Source organism: Rhinatrema bivittatum, chromosome 15 (assembly GCF_901001135.1).
Source record: "Rhinatrema bivittatum chromosome 15, aRhiBiv1.1, whole genome shotgun sequence".
NCBI lineage: Eukaryota > Metazoa > Chordata > Amphibia > Gymnophiona > Rhinatrematidae > Rhinatrema > Rhinatrema bivittatum.
Window position 1 is genome coordinate 1,130,741 of NC_042629.1, and position 23,562 is coordinate 1,154,302.

General features: G+C 51.1%; 1 protein-coding gene across 2 annotated transcripts in view; it reads right to left on the reverse strand.

The window, feature by feature from the left end:
- The window catches only part of CCT8 (chaperonin containing TCP1 subunit 8), a 423,988-nt gene that overhangs the window by 230,483 nt on the left and 169,943 nt on the right, over positions 1–23,562 (reverse strand). For both annotated transcript variants that reach the window (XM_029578294.1, XM_029578293.1), the window contains exon 7: positions 15,924–16,061. In XM_029578294.1, the coding sequence (XP_029434154.1) occupies positions 15,924–16,061 (138 nt within the window). The remainder of the gene's footprint in view (positions 1–15,923; positions 16,062–23,562) is intronic.

Sequence of the window (23,562 nt, forward strand, 5' to 3'; positions counted from 1 at the left end):
CAGTTCTGGTCTTCACCACTTCCTCTGGAAGGGCATTCCAGGCATCCACCACCCTCTCCGTGAAGAAATACTTCCTGACATTGGTTCTGAATCTTCCTCCCTGGAGCTTCAAATCGTGACCCCTGGTTCTGCTGATTTTTTTCCTATGGAAAAGGTTTGTCGTTGTCTTTGGATCATTAAAACCTTTCAAGTATCTGAAAGTCTGTATCATATCACCTCTGCTCCTCCTTTCCTCCAGGGTGTACATATTTAGATTCTTCAATCTCTCCTCATAAGTCATTTGATGAAGACCTTCCACCTTTTTGGTCACCCTTCTCTGGACCGCCTCCATCTTGTCTCTGTCTCTTCGGAGATACGGTCTCCAGAACTGAACACAATACTCCAGGTGAGGTCTCACCAAGGACCTGTACAAGGGGATAATCACTTCCCTTTTCTTACTCGATATTCCTCTCTCTATGCAGCCCAGCATTCTTCTGGCTTTAGCTATCGCCTTGTCACATTGTTTCGCCGACTTCAGATCATTAGACACCATCACCCCAAGGTCTCTCTCCTGCTCCGTGCACATCAGCCTTTCTCCCCCCATCGAATACAGTTCATTCGGATTTCCATTCCCCATATGCATGACTTTGCACTTCTTGGCATTGAATGTCAGCTGCCATGTCTTCGACCACTCTTCCATCTTCCTTAAATCCCGTCTCATTCTCTCCACTCCTTCCGGCGAGTCCACTCTGTTGCAGATCTTAGTGTCATCCGCAAAAAGACATACCTTACCTTCTATCCCTTCCGCAATGTCGCTCACAAAGATATTGAAAAGGACCGGTCCCAACACCGATCCCTGCGGTACACCGCTTAAAACCGCTCTCTCTTCAGAGAGAGTTCCATTTACCATCACACATTGTCTTCTGTCCGTCAACCAGTTTGCAATCCAGGCCACCACCTCGGCACTCACTCCTAAGCTTTTCATTTTATTCACCAGTCTCCTGTGCGGGACAGTGTCAAAAGCTTTGCTGAAATCCAAGTAGATGACATCGAGTGCTCTTCCTCGATCCAATTCCTTGGTTACCCAGTCAAAAAAGTCAATCAGATTTGTCTGACAGGATCTTCCAATGGTGAATCCATGCTGCCTCTGGTCCAGCAATTCTCCCGACTGTAGATAGTTCACTATTCTCTCTTTCAACAGTGACTCCATTACTTTTCCCACCACCGAAGTGAGATGGAGTCAGATGGAGTCAGATGGAGTCAGACAAACACTCGAGGAGGGGGAGGTCCTATATAACCTCCCTGCCCTTACCTCAGCCTCAGTAACTAGCCTAGCCAAGCTAATAGGAAAAGAGGCGGAGGGATCAATCATCCAATCATTCTCCAAGTAAAGGAAGAACAATTTTCTTTTCCCGGTACATACCAGGATCAGTCCAGACGGTGGGATGTACCAAAGCTTCCCCCTATGGGTGGGCCGAAGACAGCCCTGCTCGAATGACACTTTCCCCCAAAGGAACCCCGGGATGGAGCCCGAACATCCAGGCGGTAGTGCTTCAAGAAGTGTGGGGCGACTTCCAAGTGGCTGCCCTGCAGATCTCCTGCAGGGAGACCGGCGTACTCTCCGCCCAGGAAGTGAATTGCGAACGGAGGGAGTGCGCCTTGACTCCCAACGGAGGAAGCAGACCAGCTCCAATATAAGCGGAAGCGATCGCTTCCTTCAGCAAACGTGCTATGGTGGCCTTAGAAGCCATGCGACCCTTCCTAGGACCCGACCAGAGGACAAACAAATGATCTGAGAGCCAAAAGTCATTGGTGGTCGCCAGATATTGCATCAGTGTCGGACATCGAGCTTGCGAAGATCTCTGGAGTCGGAAGAGGAAAATGAAGGTAGCTCGACTGACTGATCAAGATGAAAGGCCGACACTACCTTAGGTAAGAAGGAGGGCACCGTGCGTAAAGAGACCCCCTCCTCCGTAAAGCGTAAGTATGGCTCCCGGCACGATAATGCTTGGAGCTCAGAGACGCGGCGCGCCGAGCTGATTGCTACCAGAAAAATAGTCTTGAAGGTGAGGTCCTTGAGGGTGGCCTCTTGAAGGGGCTCGAAGGGAGGACCCCCGAGGGCCCGGAGGACCAGGTTGAGACTCCAGGAAGGACAAGGTGGCCGAGACGGCAGTTTCAAATGCCGCACCCCCTTGAGAAATCGCATAATATCCGGATGAGAGGAGAGCAGCGCATCATTCCCGTCGTGGAGCAGGGCCCCCAAAGCCGCCACCTGAACCCTGATGGAGTTATACGCGAGCCCCAAGTCCAGGCCGCCCTGAAGGAACGAAAGTATCTGCTCCACCGAAGCGCGCGCCGGTTGGATGGACCACGAATCGCACCAATTCTCGAAAACCTTCCAGACCCTTACATATGTAACGGAGGTGGACGTCTTGCGAGCCCGCAAGAGGGTCGAAATCGCCGGCTCCAGGTAACCTCGACGTCTCAACTTACGCCTCTCAAAAGCCAGGCCGCAAGACAGAAGCGATCTGCCTCCTCGAAAAATATGGGACCTTGTCGAAGGAGGCGTAGGAGATGCCCGAGATGTACCGGGCCTTCCACCACCAGGTTGAGCAGGTCTCCGAGCCACGGGCGCATGGGCCACTCCGGCGCCACCAGAATTACTGGTCCGTGATGAGACTCGATCCTCCGAATCACCTTTCCCACTAGGGGCCATGGAGGGAAAACTTACAAGAGGACCTGGCTGGGCCATGGGAGAACCAGAGCATCGACCCCTTCCGCGCCGTGGTCCCTTCTCTGGCTGAAGAAGCAGGGCGCCTTCGCATTTGCCGCTGTGGCCATGAGATCCATGTGAGGAGTCCCCCAGTGGTTCACGATCAGACTCATTGCTTCCTTGGAGAGCTCCCACTCTCCCGGGTCGAGGCGTTGACGGCTGAGGAAGTCTGCCTGTACGTCGTCCCCGCCTGCAATGTGTGAGGCCGTCAGGCGGAGCAAGTGGAACTCCGCCCACTGCATCAGCTTGCCTGCTTCCCATGCAACGTGTCTGCTCCCCGTACCCCCCTCGCAATTGATGTAGGATACCGTGGTTGTGTTGTACGAGAGCATCCTGACCTCCCAATGATGAACCAGATGAAGGAAACCCTTCAGGGAAAACGGACCGCTCTGGTCTCCAAGCGGTTGATGGGCCACTGCGCCTGAGCCGCCGTCCAACGGCCTTGTATGGAGCTGGATCCACAAACCGCCCCCCCAAGCCTGCCAGGCTGGCGTCCGTGGTAACCACTATCCACTTCGGCATCTCCAGTGACACACCCTGTGCCAGGTGGTGAGGACTCAGCCACCAGCTGAGACTGAGGCGAGCCGTGCGCCGGGATCGGGAGCACTGCCTGGAAGTCCTGAGAGACCGGATTCCACTGGGACAACAGGGACCACTGGAGGGGACGGAGATGAGCAAAGGCCCACGGAACCAGGTCGATCGTGGAAGCCATGGTTCCCAGGACTTGCAAGTAATCCCACGCCATGGGTTCCGGGAGTGATGCAAAATGAAGAACCTGCTCCCGCAGCGCCTGGGCTCGCTCTGGCCGAAGGAACACCTTGCCCGCCTTTGTGTAGAAGTGCGCGCCCAGAAAATCCAGCGACTGGGATGGCGTAAGGTTGCTCTTGCCGAAGTTGATTATCCACCCCAGGGACCGCAAGCATTGCACTACACGTTCCACCGCCTGGAGGGCCTGGGTCAGAGATTTCGCCCGAATGAGCCAGTCGTCCAGGTACGGGTGGACCAAGATTCCTTCCCTGCGAAGTTCCGCTGCCACCACCACCATGATCTTGGTAAACACATGTGGAGCTGTCGCCAGGCCGAAGGGAAGGGCTCGGGCGAAAACGCGGTACCCGGAGGGACTTGCTTACAGTCTTAAGATCCAGAATGGGTCGGAAAACGCCCTCCTTCTTCGGCACCACGAAATAGATGGAATAATGTCCTCAGCCTAGTTCGGAGGCGGGAACCGGAACTATCGCCCCCAACGCCTGAAGGCGCTCGAGTGTCCGGCAAACGGCCCTTTTCTTGAGAGAGCTACAAGGAGAAAACAGGAACCTGTCCCTGGGCACTCGGGCAAAATCCAACACGTAGCCTGTCTTAGAATATCCAGGACCCACTGATCCGTCGTGATACGGAGCCACTCCTTGTAGAATAGAGGAATCCGGCCCCCTATCCGTGGGGTCGGATCGTGGGCCCACCTGGCGTCATTGAGTTGTCTTCGAGGAGGGACCCAAACCCCGGCCCTCCCTGCCTAGCCTGCGCCCCCGAAAGGACCGGTTCCAGTGATGCGAACGGAGAGGATGGGGCCCGGGGAGGCTGCTGGCTCGCAGTGCGCGCCCGGCGCTGGTTCCAGTACCTATTCCTCGCGGATGGCCCAAAGGGCCTCGAGGAGCGAGGCCTGTCCTCCGGGAGTTTATGTACCACATTCTCGTTGAGGGACTTGATGATTTGGTCCAGGTCTTCTCCGAAGAGGAACTTGCCCTTAAAAGGAAGCGACCCTAGGCGAGCTTTGGATGAGGCATCTGCCGACCAATTACGGAGCCACAAGAGGCGACGGGCCGAAACCGCCGCTACCATAGAGCGTGACAAAACTCGGAGAAGGTCATATAGGGCATCCGCCCCATATGCCACCACAGCCTCCAATCTATCCGCCTGCTGGGCCTCCGCGGGCGGTACGGTCTGGGAGGTAAGGAGCTGCTGCACCCCACGAAGGTTCGCTCTCTGTGCCAAGGAGCTACAGATGGCCGCTCGCATCCCCAGCGCTGAGACTTCGAAGACTCTCTTGAGGTATACCTCCAGCTTTCTGTCCTGGGGGTCCCTTAACACCGTGCCGCCGGTGACCGGGATCGTGGTACTCCTTGTGACAGCCAATACGGCGGAATCCATGGCCAGTATCTTTAGCAGCTCGAGGAAGTCCTCCGGGAGGCGGTATAGTTTCTCCATCGCCCTGCCGACCCGGAGGGTGGCCTCTGGCGTATCCCACTCTCGAGAGATTAACTGCAAGAAGGTGGGATGTGTTGGGAAAGTCTTGGAGCAAGGCTTAAGCCCCGCCAAAAGTGGGTCCCCCTTCTTCGTCCCGGGATCCGCTTTTACGGGCTTGGGGGGTTGGGAATCGATGTCCATCTCCTGTAAAATGTAGGGGATAAGGTCATCCAACTCCGCCGCCTGAAAAATGTGGAGGACCCTCGGATCGTCCTCCTCCACATGAGACGCCAGGGTGGGATCATCCCCACCAGGGAAGGGTCTCCCCCCTGGAGGGCCAAGCCCTCCGAAGCCCCAGGGGGGTCCCTGGAGGGACACGGCATCAGTGAGGATGGCTGGGCATCAGCGAGGATGGCTGGGCATTGCCCTGTGACTGTAGCTCCCCGAGGGAGGGTCCCATGCGTGCCAGCTTGGGTGGAAGGGGCCCCCATTAGCAATGTCGGTGCGAGGTTCCTGCTCTGCAGGAATGCCTGATGCATCAGCACCACAAACTCGGGCGAAAACAAGGGTAGCCCCGGAATGGGGCCCCCCGGGGTCCCCCCCGCCGAGGCGGCTCCCTGCTCCAAAGCCCGCCCAAAAGCTGGAGGTGCCGCCGAGACCGGGTCCCCAGGGTCCTGCTCCGAACCGCCGGCCTCGTCCTCTGAAAGCAAAATGGCCGCCGTTTCCGCACTCAACGGGAACGGGGCCTGCCGTTTACGCACCACGCAGTCCTCCCCGAGGGCGTCTGCACATCCCCCAGGAGCGAGCTGCCATCTTCGGCCGGCAGACAGCTGGTGCAGAGTCTCTCGCGAGAGCCGGCTCCCCTGCCGACCACAGGCGGAGCAAGGAGCTCTCGGCATCCCCAGGCGCCGGGGGGGGGGGGGGGGAGGGAGGTATGCGGCGAAATGACGCGGCTCCAAGCCTCGTGTCCCTCTGGGCCGGTCCTCGCGCTCGTAGATCTACGCGCCCCCCCCCCCCCCCACCGACCGGAGAGAGCCGCCGGGGAAAACAGACCTCCCAGCAGCTGGCGGCCCCGGGAAATGTAACGTCGCGGGGCCGCTGGTCGGGAGCGAGCGGGGGGGGGGGGGGGGGGGGGGGGGGAGAGTGGCTAGCACCACTAGCGTGCACCCCAAGGCATCCGGCGCGGTCCGGGGGAACCAAGAACAAGCTGCAAAAAAACAAAAAAAAAAAACAAAAAAAACAAACAACAAAGACTGACCCCCAAACCGGCAGCAAAGACGAGGGCGGGAGAGAGGAAGAAAACAAGCTGAGGAAACGGACCTGTCAGCAAGAACCCTGCTCCCTGGAGGCGGGTGGCTCCTTCCCTCCAAACTTCTAAATTCTTTTTTTTTTTTTTTTTTGATCCCTCCAGTTAGCTTAGAAAATCTACACTCAGGTGCTGGGGACAAACCGTCCCCTGCTCACATCTGCTGGAGTCAGACGATACTGAGGCAAGGGCAGGGAGGTTATATAGGACCTCCCCCTCCTCGAGTTTTTTGTCTGACTCCATCTGCTGGACGGGGGACATAACCCACCGTCTGGACTGATCCTGGTACATACCGGGAAATACCTCATTTTATTTGTTGTTTTCTCAATTGGACATGCATTGTTGGTGAACTGCTGTCTTTTTATAAGTAGGGCTACTGCGCCTGGTAGTAGAGGGAGTTTTGTGTTGCTGTTATTGAGATAACACCAGAATATCTTTTTTGGTATGGTGAGTTGTATGGGGAATGTTCTAGTTCTGCTTTATACCCATTACTGAGGGTTGGGGGTGGGATGGGGTTAGCTTGGTGACTGTCATGTGTGTTCAAAGTGTCTCACATATGAGAACCATCTATCAGGTGTGTCCCGACAGAAAAAAGGTTGAGAACCACTGCTTTAGTTTGTCAATTTGGCCTACCACATCTTCCAGGTTCACAGTGATTTGGTTCATTTCATCTGACTCATCACTCTTGAAACATAGCCTCCACTGCCACTCTCTTCGCTAGAGTTGCAGGGAGACACCATAAAAGCATCCAGAGAAATTCTAGAGCATAGTGACTTATACATTTATTGCATTTATAAACCACCTAACACTAAGAAGGCCTCCGAGACCCACTGGTCCATCATAATCTGGACCCACCCTTGATAACAAGATAGACCTATCTCCAGATCTTGTAGGTGGGCTCCCGCACCTTCATTGTGAAAACAGAGATGCTCCAGGCCTGGAGCCCGCATCCTTGTATGGCTTCTTAGGCTGAAAGGACTGAGATATTACAAAGTGATGCGATCTTTGAGTCGCTGGTCCTCTGTAAGAACAAAACAGGTGGTAATCCCTGGAGCAGGCTTTCACCCCAAAAGAATGTGCCGCTGCTTTCTTGTCCTCCAGCAATCACGGAATTATGGATTCACCACATCTATTCGCCATCTTCTCCAACTCACTCCCGAACAAGAGAACTCCTAAAGGGTAACCTTGTCGAATTCGACTTACAAGTAGTAGTTGCTAACCAGCTCTGCAACCATAACAGTTGTCTTGCCGCTATTTCAGAAGCTACATCTCTAGTGGCTCTACACACCAAATCAGAGCCCACATCAGCTAGAAATGCAGCTCCTATAGTTCCAACACCAGCTCGCTATCTGCTCCCACTCCTTGAGTCTCCTGAGAGAGATGCAAACCTGCTTGAGCCACCAAGTAGCAGCAAGCAGCTATTTGCAAATTCCTTGCCAAGGCTTCAAACGTCTGCCTGAGAATGGCCTCAATCCTCCTATCCTGGGCATCCTTCAGAGCTGTTCCCCTTTTGACCAGGATGTTAGTTAGCTTGTTAACAGCTCACACCAAGGCATCAACCTTCAGGAATCGCAATTGCTCCCTTGCCTTCGGATCCAAAAAGGTACAGGCCCACCAAAGAGCACCCCCCCCTTTTAAAGTTTGCTTCTGGGGTGTTTCACTCAAGAGCAATTGGTTCCAAGAGGGAAAGAAAGATAACCAAGATGGCATCTTTCTTTTGTGATCACGTAGCATCACCCCCATCTACTCAATGTTTTCAGGATCTGACTCAACAGATCTAGCAACTCATCTTTGTGAAAGAAGTGGAGTCCTATGTGGTTCTAACTCCGTTGTAATTTCCCCCTCTTCCAGAGGTGCAAAATCCAAGTCTCCAAAGGAATCATCTGACAGGCAATGGATCCTCCTCTACTTCCCCAGGGGGCAGCCTCTCCATTGGCGTTTGCCCTATTTGGAATCCAAGTGGGATGTCCTACGACGAGCCCATTTCCTACTGGGCTGCTTCACCTCTGCTGGATGCCCTTTCAGAAAGGCCTGTAACCCCTGGAAAAACTCCACTGAGGAGGATGAATCCATTCCAAAAGGTTACTAAAAGCTAAGAGTAACAATAGTATGAGAAAAAAAAAAGTGTGAAAGCTTACTGGGCAGACTAGATGGGCCATTTGGTCTTCTTCTGCCGTCATTTCTATGTTTCTATAAGACCATGCATGGCACTCTCCAATCCTTTCCCCAGGGATGTCCCTCCCATCAGTAACAAGGGGAGAGGGGAACTGTCCATCGTATTGCCTCCTCCCACAGAGTCCTCCATTGGTGGAGGGGGCACCCAAACAGCGGCAAAATACTTGAAGCTTCCTAAACAGGGTGGGGTCTGGGGAGTCCCGCTTGTAGCAGGCTTTCACCAAAAGACAGACTATCCATCTGCCACATCCAAGCGATAATGCTTCGCAAAAGTATGCAATGATTTTCAAGTCACTGCTCTACAAATCTCTTGTGGCGATACCAAGTGAGCCTCTGCCCAAGAGGACGACTGGGATCGAATGGAATGAGTCCTCAAGCCCTCCGCTTCTGGCTTACCTTTGAAAATATAAGCGGATCCAATAGCTTCCTTAATCCATCTGGTAATGGTGGTTTTGGAAGCTTGAAGCCCCTTCTTCAGACCGCTCCACAAAACAAAAAGATGGTCAGATCATCAAAATCCATTCATGACCTTAAGATAGCGAAGCAATGCTCAACGGACGTCTAAAAGCCTAAGTTTACGAACGTTCGGCTCAGAAGCTGCCAAATCTGAAAAGGCCAGCAGCTCGACCAACTGATTAACATGAAAGGAAGATACCACCTTTGGAAGAAAAGATGGAACTGTCTGTAAAGACATACCTCCGTCCGATATGGAGAAGGTACAGAGAAGGGCAACCAAAATGATAAAGGGGATGGAACAGCTTCCCTATGAGGAAAGGCTGAAGAGATTAGGGCTGTTTAGCTTGGAGAAGAGACGGCTGAGGGGGGATATGATAGAGGTCTTTAAGATCATGAGAGGTCTTGAACGAGTAGATGTGACTCGGTTATTTTCACTTTCGAATAATAGAAGGACTAGGGGGCATTCCATGAAGTTAGCAAGTAGCACATTTAAGACCAATCGGAGAAAATTCTTTTTCACTCAACACACAATAAAGCTCTGGAATTTGTTGCCAGAGGATGTGGTTAGTGCAGTTAGTGTAGCTGGGTTCAAAAAAGGTTTGGATAAGTTTTGGAGGAGAAGTCCATTAATGGCTATTAATCAATTATACTTAGGGAATAGCAACTGCTATTAATTGCATCAGTAGCATGGGATCTTCTTAATGTTTGGGTAATTGCCAGGTTCTTGTGAAGTGGTTTTGGCATCTGTTGGAAACAGGATGCTGGGCTTGATGGACCCTTGGTCTGACCCAGCATGGCAATTTCTTATGTTCTTATGATATCTTGAGAAAGGGATCATGACAAGACAAGGCTTGCATCTCAGATTCTCCTTGCAGAGCAAACGACGATCAAGAAAACCACCTTTCAAAGTGACATGCTTAAGAGTAGCCCTGCGGGTAGGTTCAAAAGGAGCTTCACACAAACCTCGAAGTACCAGGTTGAGATTCCAAGGAGGACACACACTCCTCACCAGCGGACGCACATTTTTGACACCTTGAATAAACCGGACCACGTCAGGATGAGAGGAAAAATGGTAACCATCCCGGTTTCCCCTCAAAGATGCCAGAGCCGCCACCTGAACCCTAAGGGAGTTGAAAGACAGGCCTTTGACCAAACCGTCCGGTAGGAAAGACAACACGTGTGCCACGGAAGTGTGCAAGGTCTGAATCTGCTTCACACACCAGGGCTCAAAGACCTTCCAGACTCGGACGTATGACACTGAGGTGGATTTCCGACGAGATTGAATGAGAGTAGTAATCACCGGTTACGGGTATCCTCTCGACCTTCAACGCTTCCTTTCAAAAGCCATACCGCTAGACAAAAGCGATCTGCTTGATCGGAAAATACGGGACCCTGAAGTAGTAGACCTGGAAGATGACAAATCTTAACGGCCCCTCGACCGCAAGGTTTATCAGATCCACGAACCAAGGACTGCGTGGCCACTCCGGGGCCACTAGTACCACCTCTCCTGTATGTCTCTCTATTTGCCGCCGGATCTTACCCACTAGAGGCCAAGAAGGGAATACATAGAGCAGAACTCCCCGAGGCCAGGGGAGGACCAGATCATCTACGCCCTCGGCGCCGTAGTCCCTGCGTCTGCTGAAGAACCAAGGAGCCTTTGCATTGTGACGCGTCGCCATCAGATCGACCTGAGGACAGCCCCATTTCTCGCAAATGAGTTGCATCGCCGTGTCAGACAACTCCCGGATTTAAGAGCGTGCGGCTGAGATAACCTGCTTGTACATTTGACTCCAGCAATATGAGACGCTGATATCTGAACTAAATGCTGTTCTTTGCACAGGATCAAGTCCTGAATTTCCAGTGAATCTGCATGGCTCCTGGTGCCACCTTGTCTGTTTATGTAGGCTACTGTTGTCGCATTGTCCGCGAGAACTCGCACCAAACGTCCCTGAAGTAAACGGCTGAAAAGCAAGCAAAGCCAAATGCACCACCCTGGCTTCCAAGTGATTGATAGACCAGGGGGCCTCTCCGGTCGACCAGGTGCCCTGAGCCGCTTGACACTGACAAACTGCTCCCCAACCTGAGAGACTTGCATCAGTGGTGAGAATCACCCAATCCGGAATTTCTAAGGAAACCTCCCGCTGGAGGTGGGGGTATGTGTAGCCACCACGACAGACTGTCCTTGGCTTCCAGAGGGAGAGGAACAGGTTGGTGATACTTCGCCGACACCGGGCTCCACTGGGCCAGAAGCGCTCTTTGCAGGGGATGCATATGAGCAAAGGCCCATGGTATCAGCTCCAACGTGGAAGTCATGGAACCGAGGACCTATAATACTATCCCCAAGCTCTGGGAACAAGCAACTGCACCAAACGCTGAACTTGAGATTGAGGCTTGCGCACTCTCTCATTCGTCAGAAAAACTCTGCCTTTGCTGGTGTCGAAAAACGCTCCCAGATACTCCAGAGTCTGGATGGAACCAGGTGACTTTTGGCCAAATTCACCACCCAGCCTAATGACCGCAAGGTCCTGAGTACCGCTTGTACTGCTGCATGGCAACTGGCCTCCGACTTCACCCGAACGAGCCAATTGTCCAGATAAGGATGTATGAGGATACCCTGCCATTGCAACGCCGCAACAACCACCATGATCATGGTAAAGATTTGCGGCGCCATGGCCAGTCCAAACAGCAGTGCCTGGAACTGAAGTGTTGCCCCAGAACCATAAACCTCAGGTAGCGTTGATGGTGCCGGGAAATGGGAATGTGAAGATATGCTTCCGTCAGATCCAATGAAGCCAGGAACTCCTGAGTGTGTACTGCCGCTATCAGAGAGCGTAACATTTCCATCCAAAAATGGGGGACCTTCAACGCTGCGTTCACTCATTTCAAATCGAAAATGGGGCGGAAAGCCCCGTCCTTCTTCGGAACCACAAAGTAAACTGAATAACGGCCCATTCGAAGTTCCTCTGGAGGTACTGGGACCACAGCCCCTAAGAGCTGCAACCTGTGCAAAGTCTCCCGAACCGCTCTGTGCTTCTGCAGCGAGCCACAGGGGGAGATTAGAAACAGGTCGCGGATGGGTCGAGCAAATTCTAAAGCATAACCGTCCCTTATCACACTGAGAAACCACTGATCCTGCGTGACCTTGGTCCACTCCCTGTGAAATCCTGCCAGTCACCCTCCTATAAAAGGAACAGTGGAGTTGCCGGCCTCCCTTCACTGAGCTGACTTGGGACCGGAGGAACCGGTGTTGCTGGAGGCCCTGAAGGGTCTACGTCCTCCTCGAAAGGACTGCCCCCAGGACTGCCCTCTAGGCGAAAAGGACCTCTGCGCCACTGCCGTGGGGCATGGTTGGCAAAACCGGCGATTGTCCCGAAAACGCAGCAGAGTAGGAAAAGTCTGCCTACTCAGAGGTCTTCCTCTGGCAAGCGAGGCACCTTAGTGTCTGCTAATTGCTTCACAATCTGATCCAATTCCTCTCCAAAGATGAGACGACCCTTGAATGGTAAGGACGCCAGCTGGGAGAGGAAAAATCTGCGGACCAGTTACGAAGCCAGAGGAAGCGCCTTGTGGACACCGCTGCCCCCATAATACGGGAAGACGTCCGTATCACATCATACAGTGCATCGGCTACAACGCGATCACCACCTCCAACCAGCCTGCCTGAGCTGCTTGAGCACCAGATGTCTGCTCCGCCTGGGAACGCTGTACCCAGCATAAGCATGCTCTCTGCATGAGGCTAGAACAAATCACCGCGCAGAGACAAAGCCGAAACCTCAAAAATCCTTTTGAGATGAATTTCCAGCTTGCGATCCTGGACATCCTTCAGAGCTGTCACTCCCTTAACGGGAATGGTCGCCATATTCTTGACTGAGACCACAGCGTCCACTTTCGGTAGGACAAACAACTCCAGGGTCTGTTCCGGCAAAGCATAAAGCTTGGCCATAGCCCTACCGACTTTCAGATCCGCATCCGTTGTACTCCACTCCTGCTCCACCATTTTAGCTGATTCATGGTACGGGAACCCGGAGGATGGACGCTGCGTGCTCTGCAAAACTGGATCCGCACCGTCCTTGCGAGCGTCCTCCGGCGGAAACTGAAGCCCCAGCTCCTCCAGAACCTGAGGAATGAGCGGCGCTAGCTCTTCTCTGCGAAACAATCGTGGGGTCTTGGGATCATCTCCCTCTGCTATAGTCATTGTGGTTGGTATCCACCGCGTCCAGGTCCGCTGAAAGAGCACCAGCCAGCGTAGTCACTGCCCCGCCGAAATCTTCCTGCGGCACCGCCATGGGCACTCGTAACCCTCTAGCGGGCGCAGCGGCTCCCTGTGACGCTCCATGTGTGTTCTGAGCCATGCCCTTTTAGCTCCCCATCCTGAGAGACCCCAGGCGTAAAGGCGGAGGGTGTTGGCCCCCTACAGGAGGCCCAAATCCCTCATATTGCGCCAAAAACGCCTTGTGCATAAGAAGCACAAACTCAGGTGAAAAGGGTGCCGGACCCCGTCCACTATCGGCCAGTACCAACAAGGCCCCCCCCCCAGGACCCCCTGTCCCTCAACAGGACCTGACAGCACTGGGGAAAGAACCGGAGGAAGATCCTCTCCAGGCTCTAGAAAAGTAGGCCTGACTGCCGGGGGATCCAAGATGACCGTGGTTTCCGCGCCGGGACGGCACACAGGACAAGAAGTGCTGGGAGCTGCAGGGGAAGGAGTAGGACCACCCCCTTCTACGTTTATTTATTTATTTAAAAACCTTTCTATACAGTCGTATAGTAGAGCACCATCACAACGGTTTACAGTTAGGCACAAATATGTGGTTTCTAATTTATCCAAAGGGTGCCATTATTATACGGTTACATAGTTCAATAATATACTCTAAATGGGAAAGGGTGTGGTTACCATTTACTATTAACTGTCTTTATAATTTAATACTTAGATTGTGAGAAAATAACAAAAGTAAGCAATACTGCTTTTTCTTGGTGATTTCCTGCTTTGTGTATGTGTTATTCCGTTACCTCACTGTGAAATGCTTTTTTGAAGAGCCATGTTTTTAAGCCTTTTTTGAAGAGTTTTCTTTCATTAGTCTTAATTCTAGTGGTAATGTGTTCCATAATAATGGTCCTGCCAAAATAGTGCTCTCTCTCTAACTTGGGTCAACTTTGCTGTTTTGACTGAGGGTATGGATAGTAGAGCTTTGTTGGCTGATCTGAGATTTCTTTGGGGAATATGTAGTCGTAATGCGGTGTTTAGCCAGTCCGAGTTTTCGTCGTTTATTAGCTTATGAACTGTGCATAGTGCTTTAAATTGAATTCTCTGTTCGATTGGGAGCCAGTGTAAATCTGCAAGTGTTTGGCCGTCATCGGGAGCTCAGAGGGCCCCTCCCAACTGTGCGATTCAGCCGCGCTGGAATGGACCCGCACGCGCGACAAGCCACCCCACTCACCATCGCGCTGCTGACGGCCCGAGGGAAATGTAAAGACAAAAAGGAGAAAAATCTCAAAGACCCCGAAAAATCTGCCGTAACCACGTGTTGGGGGGGGGGGGGGGGGCCGGCCCAAGCTGTCGTCCCTACCTGTTGCTAACTCCCTTTTTTTTTTTAAACTACTTGTCTAAAAGCAGCCTCACTGAAAGTTTCCTCCTCCTGTAACTAAAGAGAGCTGTCCTGCTCAATTCAGCACAATAATTAAAACAGGAGAGGAAAGTAAGGAAGACAAAATTTAGTGAGCCCACACGTGACAGGGAGGGATCCGGACCACCGGATGTGCACCTCACGGTGACTTGGGGAGTGGGCGTACAAAAGGGTCACCGACCCCCAGCCCCTCAACCTAACAGGGTAGAGGTCCCTCACAAGGAACCCCGACCCCTGGGAGGAAGGCTCAAATGAGAATCCACAGAAAAACTACCAATAAAAAAAAAGGAAAAATACTGGACCAAACTGCAGGTTTAAGCATCAGTCAATCACTGTTGGAGACAGAGAAATACTGAGGAACTACAGGTAGCATCAGGGTATATAAAGCAGTGTCAACTTTCTCTGTCCCCACCTGCTGGCACAGATGAATAAACCCAGGAGTCTGGACTGATCCGGTATGTACAGGGAAAGTTGCGATGGAGAAGATACAGAGAAGGGCGACCAAAATGATAAAAGGGAATGGAACAGCTCCCTTATGAGGAAAGACTAAAGAGGTTAGGACTTTTCTGCTTGGAGAAGAGATGGCTGAGGGGGGATATGATAGCGGTGTTTAAAATATGAGAGGTCTAGAATGGGTAGATGTGAATCAGTTATATACTCTTTCGGATAATAGAAAGATTAGGGGCACTCCCTGAAGTTAGCATGTGGCACATTTAAAACCAATCAGAGAAAGTTCTTTTTCACTCAAGGCACAATTAAACTCTGGAATTTGTTGCCAGAGGATGTGGTTAGTGCAGTTAGTGTTGCTGTGTTTAAAAAAGGATTGCATACGTTCTTGGAGAAGTCCATTACCTGCTATTGAGTTGACTTAGAAAATAGCCACTGATATTACTAGCAACAGTAGCATGGAATAGACATAGTTTTTGGGTACTTGCCAGGTTCTTATGGCCTGGATTGGCCACTGTTGGAAACAGGATGCTGGGCTTGATGGACCCTTGGTCTGACCCAGTATGGCATGTTATGCTCTTACCCATGGAAAACTCCCCTTTGAAAATTACTGTCCTTCCTCTACATAGAGAAAAGGGATGGCACCAGTGACAGAGTCAGAGCAGGCCGGCTGAAGCGCACAATTACCCCACCTACTTTGCACCTGCACAACATGCAAGGGAAAGAAATTACCTGCAGCACCAACAGCTACTGGCAATTTCCTTTTGAAAACTGGGCCTGCAAATAGCTCTCTATATGAAGACACATTGATTTATAGTTGCAAGAGAAATATAAGATTATTTCCCTTTTGTGTATAACCAAAACTCATGTATGCTTACAACCATCTCCACAGTTATGCTTACAACCATCTCCACAGTTATAATATGCATCCAAGCGTTGATCATTACTAAGTTCATAGACATCATGAAGAAATTCCATATACCTTCGTTTCTGTTGTCATGCCATCAAAAGGACAAGAGTATATGGCTATTCTGGCATCTCTAACAGATGTAACATCTCCTTCGGTCTCTCTCTTAAAAACCATGCCATGCAATACTGAAGAAGCACACATACCAGAGCCCTATTAAAAACAAAAACAAAACAAACAGCACAAAGTTTAGGTACTTTACTAGAGTGTTTTGTTCTACATTCTCACCTCTGAACATAGCAAAACTGCAGTTCTGGTGGGGTGGCAGGGAGAAGAAAAATCTGGAGAATTCCAGAAAATCTTATTCAGACTCTTACTTAAGAGTCTTACTTAAGGAGGAGGAGCTAGGCTTGTTATGCTTAACCATAATAGTGAATTCCAGTTTTCAGCATAATATTTGTGCAATCTAATTACTGTCCAGTCTCTCTCTAAAGTAAATGAAAGTGGTCTATCAACAAGTTCAAGATCATTTAACAAACAGTAATGCTTTCCATCTAAGGAAATCTTATTTCGAAAGGGTCACAGTACTGAATCAGTTATTTTGTCTCTAATCAGTGTAATCAGGATGGAGGCAAAAAGGGGAAGGGATATACTTTGAATTTTTTTGGACCTGTCTGCCACCTTTGACTCCACTGATCAGACTTCTGATTCAGTTCTCGAGGTACTGCTCTACAACAATTCAATATTGTCCTATCAGAATATATTTCTCAGGTTTTTAAGGTATCAGAATTATTAACCAGTAGACCATTACACTGGGGAATCCCACAGGGGTCAGTCCTTGCTCCATTGTTAATGTGTATTTGGCACACCTAGCTACTATAATTTAGAACTATGGAGCTGAAAGGAAAATTGGTTCTTGCCTGCTAATTTTCGTTCCTGTAGTACCACAGATCAGTCCAGACTCCTGTTTTGCCTCCCTTCCAGCAGATGGAGACAGAAAATTTCTCAGACACCGCCTTATTACCCCGTGTGCCACCCGCAACTCCTCAGTATTTATCAGTACCCAAGCAGAAAAGATCAAAAAACTGATTAACTCTATCCCTAGCAGGGGAATAGGGAAATGTGCAATTAAATCTAGAAAACCCTTTTTATATATAACTAGCCGTTAAGCCCGTAACAACGGGCTCGGTCCATTTCCTTCCCACTCCCTCCCCCTCATTCTCCCTCCTCCTTCACTCCCTCACCTCCCTTCCCCTCCCTCCCTCACCTCCCTTCCCCTCCCTCCCTCACCTCCCTTCCCCTCTCCCTCACCTCCCTTCCCCTCTCCCTCACTCCCTTCCCCTCTCTCTCACCTTCCCTCTCACCACCTTCTCCTCCCGCTCCTGCCGGCAGATCTCGGGGGGGGGGGTGTCACTCACACGCGGCGGCGCTGCTTCTCCTGCCGGCAGATCTCGGAGGGGGGTGTCACTCGCGCGCGGCGCCTCTGCTCCTCCTCCCGCTCCTGCGGCCCCACCGCCATGTTTTTTGTTTCGGGCACGCACGGCTCTGACCAACGTGCTGGCCCGCACATGCGCGGTAGAGCTGCTCTCTACTGCGCATTTGCGGGCCGTCGGTCAGAGCCCATTTATAAGGTAGATTAAAAGGATTATAGAGAAACCTATACCTTTCTTCAGTAAAGAAAAAAATACAGATAGAGTGGACTCTCCAGAAAAAAAAATCTTCTCTCACCCACCGGGCAGGACTCTGGTCTGATCTGTGATACTGCAGAAACGAAAATTAGCAGGTAAGAACCAATTTTCCATTCCCTGTACGTACCCAGATCAGTCCAGACTCCTGGGATGTACCCACGCTTTCCTACCTGGGGTGGGACTGTGAGAATCCCGCTCGAAGAACGCTTCTGCCAAAATTGTCTATGTCCGGGCATAGACGTCCAAACGGTAGTGTCTGGCAAAGGTATGCAATGACTTCCAAGTAGCCGCCCTGCAAATCTCCTGTGGCAAAACCAGTTGGCACTCAGCCCAGGCGGCCACCAGAGAACAGGTAGAATGAGCTCTCAACTCCTCTAGAACAGGCCGGCTACAACAGATATATGCAGAACCGATGGCCTCCTTCAACCAACATGCTATTGTGACCTTTGACACTTTTTGATTCTTTTTTGCACCACTCTATAGCACAAAAAGATGATCCGACTATCGGAAACTGTTAGTGACCTCCAAATACCACAACAAGGCCTTTCTGACATCCAATCATCTTAATTATTTTGCATGAGGCGCAATCTCTAGATTCATAAAAGCCGGAAGCTCCACAGACTGAAAAATGGAAAGCTTAAACTATTTTCGGCAAAAATGGCAGGACCGTCCCTCAGAGATTCCAGAATCCAAAATTCGCAAAAAGGGCTCCCTGCATGAAAGAGCCTAAAGCTCAGACACCCTTCTAGCTGAACAGATCGCAACCAAAAAGACCACCTTCAAAGTCAAATCCTTTATGCTAGCCCTCTTAAGAGGCTCAAACGGCACCTCACACATGCCCTTGAGGACCAAGTTAAGGCTCCAAGAAGGACACACCTGACTAACAGGGGGGCATAAATGCTTCACTCGTCTTAGAAAACACACCACATCAGTATGTGCAGCCAAAGATAAACCATGAATCTTTTTCCATCAAGCAGTCCAAGGCAGACTCCTGAACCCTCGGGGAACTAAAGGACAAACCTTTCACAAGGCCTTTCTGCAAAAATATCAGAATCTCCGACACTGACGCTCGGCAAGGATCAACTCCCTGCTCCATACACCAAGACTCAAACTCTCCATACCCAGACATGCGCCAACGAAGACATGTGCCAACGAAGCGAGCCCGCAGCAGAGTAGAAATAATATCCTCTGGATAGCCTCTCTTTCTTGTTTCCTTTCAAAAGCCAAGCCACTAGACAAAAGCGATCCGTTGATTGAAAAATATAGGGCCTTGACGTAGCAGATTTAGTAGATGACTGAGTCTCAGGGGCCCGTCTACTGCTAGATTGACCAGATCAGCAAACTAAAGGCACCGCGGTCACTCCAGAGCCACCAGGAACACCCTTCCCAGGTGAATCTCTATCCCCCTGACTACCTTGCCCACTAGAGGCCAGGGAGGAAAGACATAGAACAGAACATTGTGCAGCCAAGAAAGCACCAGGGCATCGACCCTCCCTCTGCTCCGTGCTTTCTTATGAGACTGTAAAAACGCAAGTCTTTGGCATTCCTCTGAGTAGCCATCAGATTAAACTGAGGCCTGCCCCATCTGCAAGAGATGAGGCCCATTATGTCGCTCAACAATTCCCATTCCTTGAGATCCAGATGTTGATGGCTGAGAAAGTCCGCATTGTCGGACCCCATAATGTGTGAAGCTGCTAACAATGCTAAATGCTGCTCCACCCAGAACATCAGTATCTCTGCTTCTTGAGACACTGGTCGACTTTTGGTTCCCCTCTGACCATTGATGTAAGCCATTGTTTGAAAGGACTGACTGCCCGATTGCGCAGCAGGGGAAGAAAACTCTCTAGAGCTAACCGCACCACTCTGGTTTCTGATTGATGGATCAAGTCGCTTCCTCTACCAACCATAAGCCTTGTACTGACACAGCCCCCCCAGCCGGAGAGACTGGCATCAGAAGTCACTAATAACCATTCAGGAACTTCAAGGTCCACACCCCGTTCCAGATGACTCCAGCCAAGCCAACAAAGACTGGATCTGGCAACTTCTGTAAATGGTAGTGGAAGACGAAACTATTCCGACATCGGATCCCAGTGGGACAGCAACGCTTTCTGTAGAGGTCTCATATGCGCAAACGCCCAAAGGACCAACTCCAAAGTCGAGACCATGGAACCAAGGACCTGCAAGTAATCCCAGACTCTGGGCACTTGGGTGCCAACAGGTTCCGAACTTGTGCTTGCAGCTTTATAATCTGGTCTTCTGTCAGAAAGACTTTGCCCACACAGGTGTCTATGCAAGCGCCTAAGAACTCCAGGACCTGATGAGGAGCAAGATGGCTCTTGACTAGGTTCACAACCCAGCCCAGGGATCTCGGGCGTTAAAGAACCACCTCCATTGCCTGCTTGCATTCCTTAGACTTCTCTCGAATGAGCCAATCATCCAGATATGGGTGAACCAACACCCCCTGCTTTCTGAGGGATTCTGCTACCACCACGACATTGGTGAAAGTTCCCGGAGCAGTGGCTAGACTGAACAGAAGGGCGCAGAATTGAAAATGCTGCCCAAGGATCATGAATCTGAGGTTCTTCTGATGATCTTGGCGGATCACAACGTGAAGATATGCTTCTGTTAAATCCAGCGAAGCCAAGAACTCACCACTCCGCACTGCCACTATGACAGACCCGAGTCTCCATCCAAAAGCGGGGGACCCTGACAGCTGCATTCACTTTCTGCAAATCCAGTACTGAGTGAAAAGTTCCTTCTTCAGCACTACGAAATACATGGAATAGCGCCCCATTCCCCAAACTTACCTAGGGATGGGAACAATGGCTACCAGCATCCTCAACCTCTGAATAGTCTGCTGGACAATGATATTCTTTGCCAGGGAAACGCAAGGAGATATCATAGAAGTTACTTAGCAGACGAGCAAATTCTAACGCGTAGCCTTGTCCTATCACGCTTAGAACCCACGCTTAGAACCCACTGGTCCGAAGCTTAGAACCCACTGGTCCGATGTGATCTTGACCCACTCCTCGTAAAACTGGGTCAATCGATCCCCAATTACAGGAACTGAGGAGTGGGCCGGCCACCATTCATAGCACGGATTTGGCTCCACTAGGCCCCTACCCGGAGCCATCATGGTTTGCTCTGCATCCACGAAATGATTGGGACCAAGATTGCGACCTCCCTGAGGTCTGCCTGTGATTGGCGACAGGAGCTCTGCTCTGATGCAAGCATCTTTGGCCTCGAAACCAAGAGCGAACTGGTAGAAAACCTTTCAGCCCTTTCGGCTTCTCCTTAGGGAGCTTATGCATCTTGTCATCTCCAAGCTACTTTATCATCTGCTCCAAATCGTCCCCAATAAGTAGCTTGCCTTTGAAGGGGAGTGCTCCCAGCTGAGGCTTTGAGAAACATTCGCTGACCAATTTCGCAACCACAAGTTGTCTCCTAGCCGAGACCACAGAAAGAAGTGCAAATCTGATCATATAAGGCATCAGTCCCATATGCCACCACTGCTTCCAAACATTCTGCCTGCTCAGACTCCTGGGACGAGAGATTTCTGGCGCTCTGCAGCTGTTGCACCCATCTGAGGCTTGCCCGAAGCATAAAACTGCTGCACACTACCACCCGGATGCCTAGAGCAGAGACCTCAAAAATTTTCTTAAGGTGCACCTCGAGCTTCCTATTCTGAAGATCATTCAGAGCCACCGCTACAAGTATGGTGATTATTATTTTTTTTTTTTTTAGTGACCACTGATACAGACGCATCCACCTTAGCTACCCTCAATAGCTCCAGAGTTTCCTCAGGAAAGAGATAAAAGTTTATTCATGGCTCTACTGACCTTGAGCCCTGTCTCAGGAGTATCCCACTCCTGACCATCAACTGTTTAACCATGCTGTGAAAGGGGAAAAGTTCTAGCCAGACCCCACAAACCCGCCATGACCAGATCCACCGTGTCCTGGTTCAGCTCATCCTGCGGATCCACAATTCCTAACTCTGCTAAGACATGCAGGATCAAAGGAACCCGCTCTTCCCGCTGAAATAAGTACACCACCTTTGGATCATCCCCCTCCACAAAAGGAATCTTCCCGGGCTCCTCCTTGTGATTCGGACTACCTCTAGGAGGAGGGACGCCAGGAGAACCATCCCTCCGACATCCCCTAGTCAGACTCCATACCAATGGACCCTGCACTCTCTGGATTCTTGTGGCCCCTGGTGTCCCCAGCCGCCTGGACACTTTCTTAGTTGGCCCTTCAAACTGTATACATCCGGCAGAAACTCTTCTTGTGCATGCTGACCAAATATGCCTGATGCAAAAGCAGCAAAAACCAGGGGAAAAGTGAGCAGGGCCCTCCAAATTCCCTTCCAGGAGATAAGGCTCCTCCCCCAACCGGTCTCCCAAGGCCACCCAGGTCTCATCAGGACTCAAATCAGCAAGGCACAGCACTGGAGAGAGATCCCCTCCACCTGCCAATGTCCCTGCAGCAGTTTTAAAAGTTTTCAAAATGGCCACCGTTCCTGCACTGAGAGGGAAAGGATCGGCTGCCTCCTCTGGTGCAGCCAGCATCCGACCAGGGCTGAGCTGCTTCGATAGAGTTGCCATGGTCTCCCATGAAAAGCCCTCCCCCCCACCCCAGGCATACAGCGGGAACAACGGTCTGCTTTAGTAACATACGGAAGCTGCTCTCCGCAGAGCCAGCAGCCGCTTGTGGAGGTCATAGTATGGGCCAAAAAAAACACACAGCAGGCACCAGTAAGTAGCAGGAATGGACGCAGTGAGCCGCAAGCAAAAAGAAGCCTTCAAAAGCAATGCAAACTCCACGCCTTCAAACACCACCTTTTACCAAGCAATCCTGTTCACAAGCCAAACGCTTCTACTTCCTCTCTACAAATGGTTTTTTTTTTTTTTTAATGTTATTAAAAAAGAAATACTTCCCTGAAGAAGGAGGCAGAGGCTACTCAGGATCTTCGCGGGAGGGAGCTGGACCACCAGCTGTCACCCCCGGCACCCAGCAGAGCACTTTTGGGGTTCCCAACCCCTGCTCATAATTGACCTTCTACCAAGGGGGGATTGGTCCCACCAGGACCTGCCAACCCCCCTGGAAGGATAAAACCAGCTTCCTATATCTTTTTCTTTTTTTCCTTGGGTTCACAACTGTAGGTTTTGCACTACCGCTATCTGCTGGAAACAGAGAAATACTGAGGAATTGCAGGTGGCACACCAGGTTATAAGGCAATGCCTGAGAAATGTTCTCTGACTCCATCTGCTGTGAGGGAGGCAAAACCAGGAGTCTAGACTGATGTGGGTACGTACAGGGAATGGAGAAATTACTTACCTGATAATTTTGTTTTCCTTAGTGTAGACAGATGGACTCAGGACCAGTGTGTTAAGTGCTCCTCTGCTAGCAGATGGGAGACTGAGTCAGATTTCAAAGCTGACGTCACTACGGTGCAGCAGGCCGCTATTTGTAGGGACACAGCGGCGACGTCAAAGGACTGATTAAGGATGGATTCCAGATGCCGGTCCTGAGCATTTTTGAGCGCTGCTCCTCCCTCCACTGGGATAGTAGTGCGCTTCGAGATCGCGCAGACCATGGCATCCACTTTTGGCATGTCAGGTGTCTTTGGCCACGGGTCCAGGGGGTACATGGCTGTCATAGCTCGCCCCCCTTTGAATGTGGACTCTGGAACACTCCATTCCAGGTCAATTAGCTGCTGGGCGGCTTGAAGAGAGGGAAATGGCAAGAGGTTTGATGGAGTCCCTCTACAGGGAATTCGCCTTAGGCTCCCCCAAAGCGCCTGCGTCCAGGATAGTGAGCTCCTTCAGAATGTGGGTGACCAGGTCTGGCAGCTCTTCCTTGGTGAAGAACAGTCTAATGGTTCGGTGAGGTTCTGTCCCCGGGGGGGAGTTCCCCTTCCTCTAGGTACTCTGTTTCCTCTTCAGAGTTGTCCGTGTCCCCAAAGATGGGGTTTCTGGGTGGTGGAAACATTTGTCTAGGCCTAGAGGACCCTGCGGCATAAGGGTCTT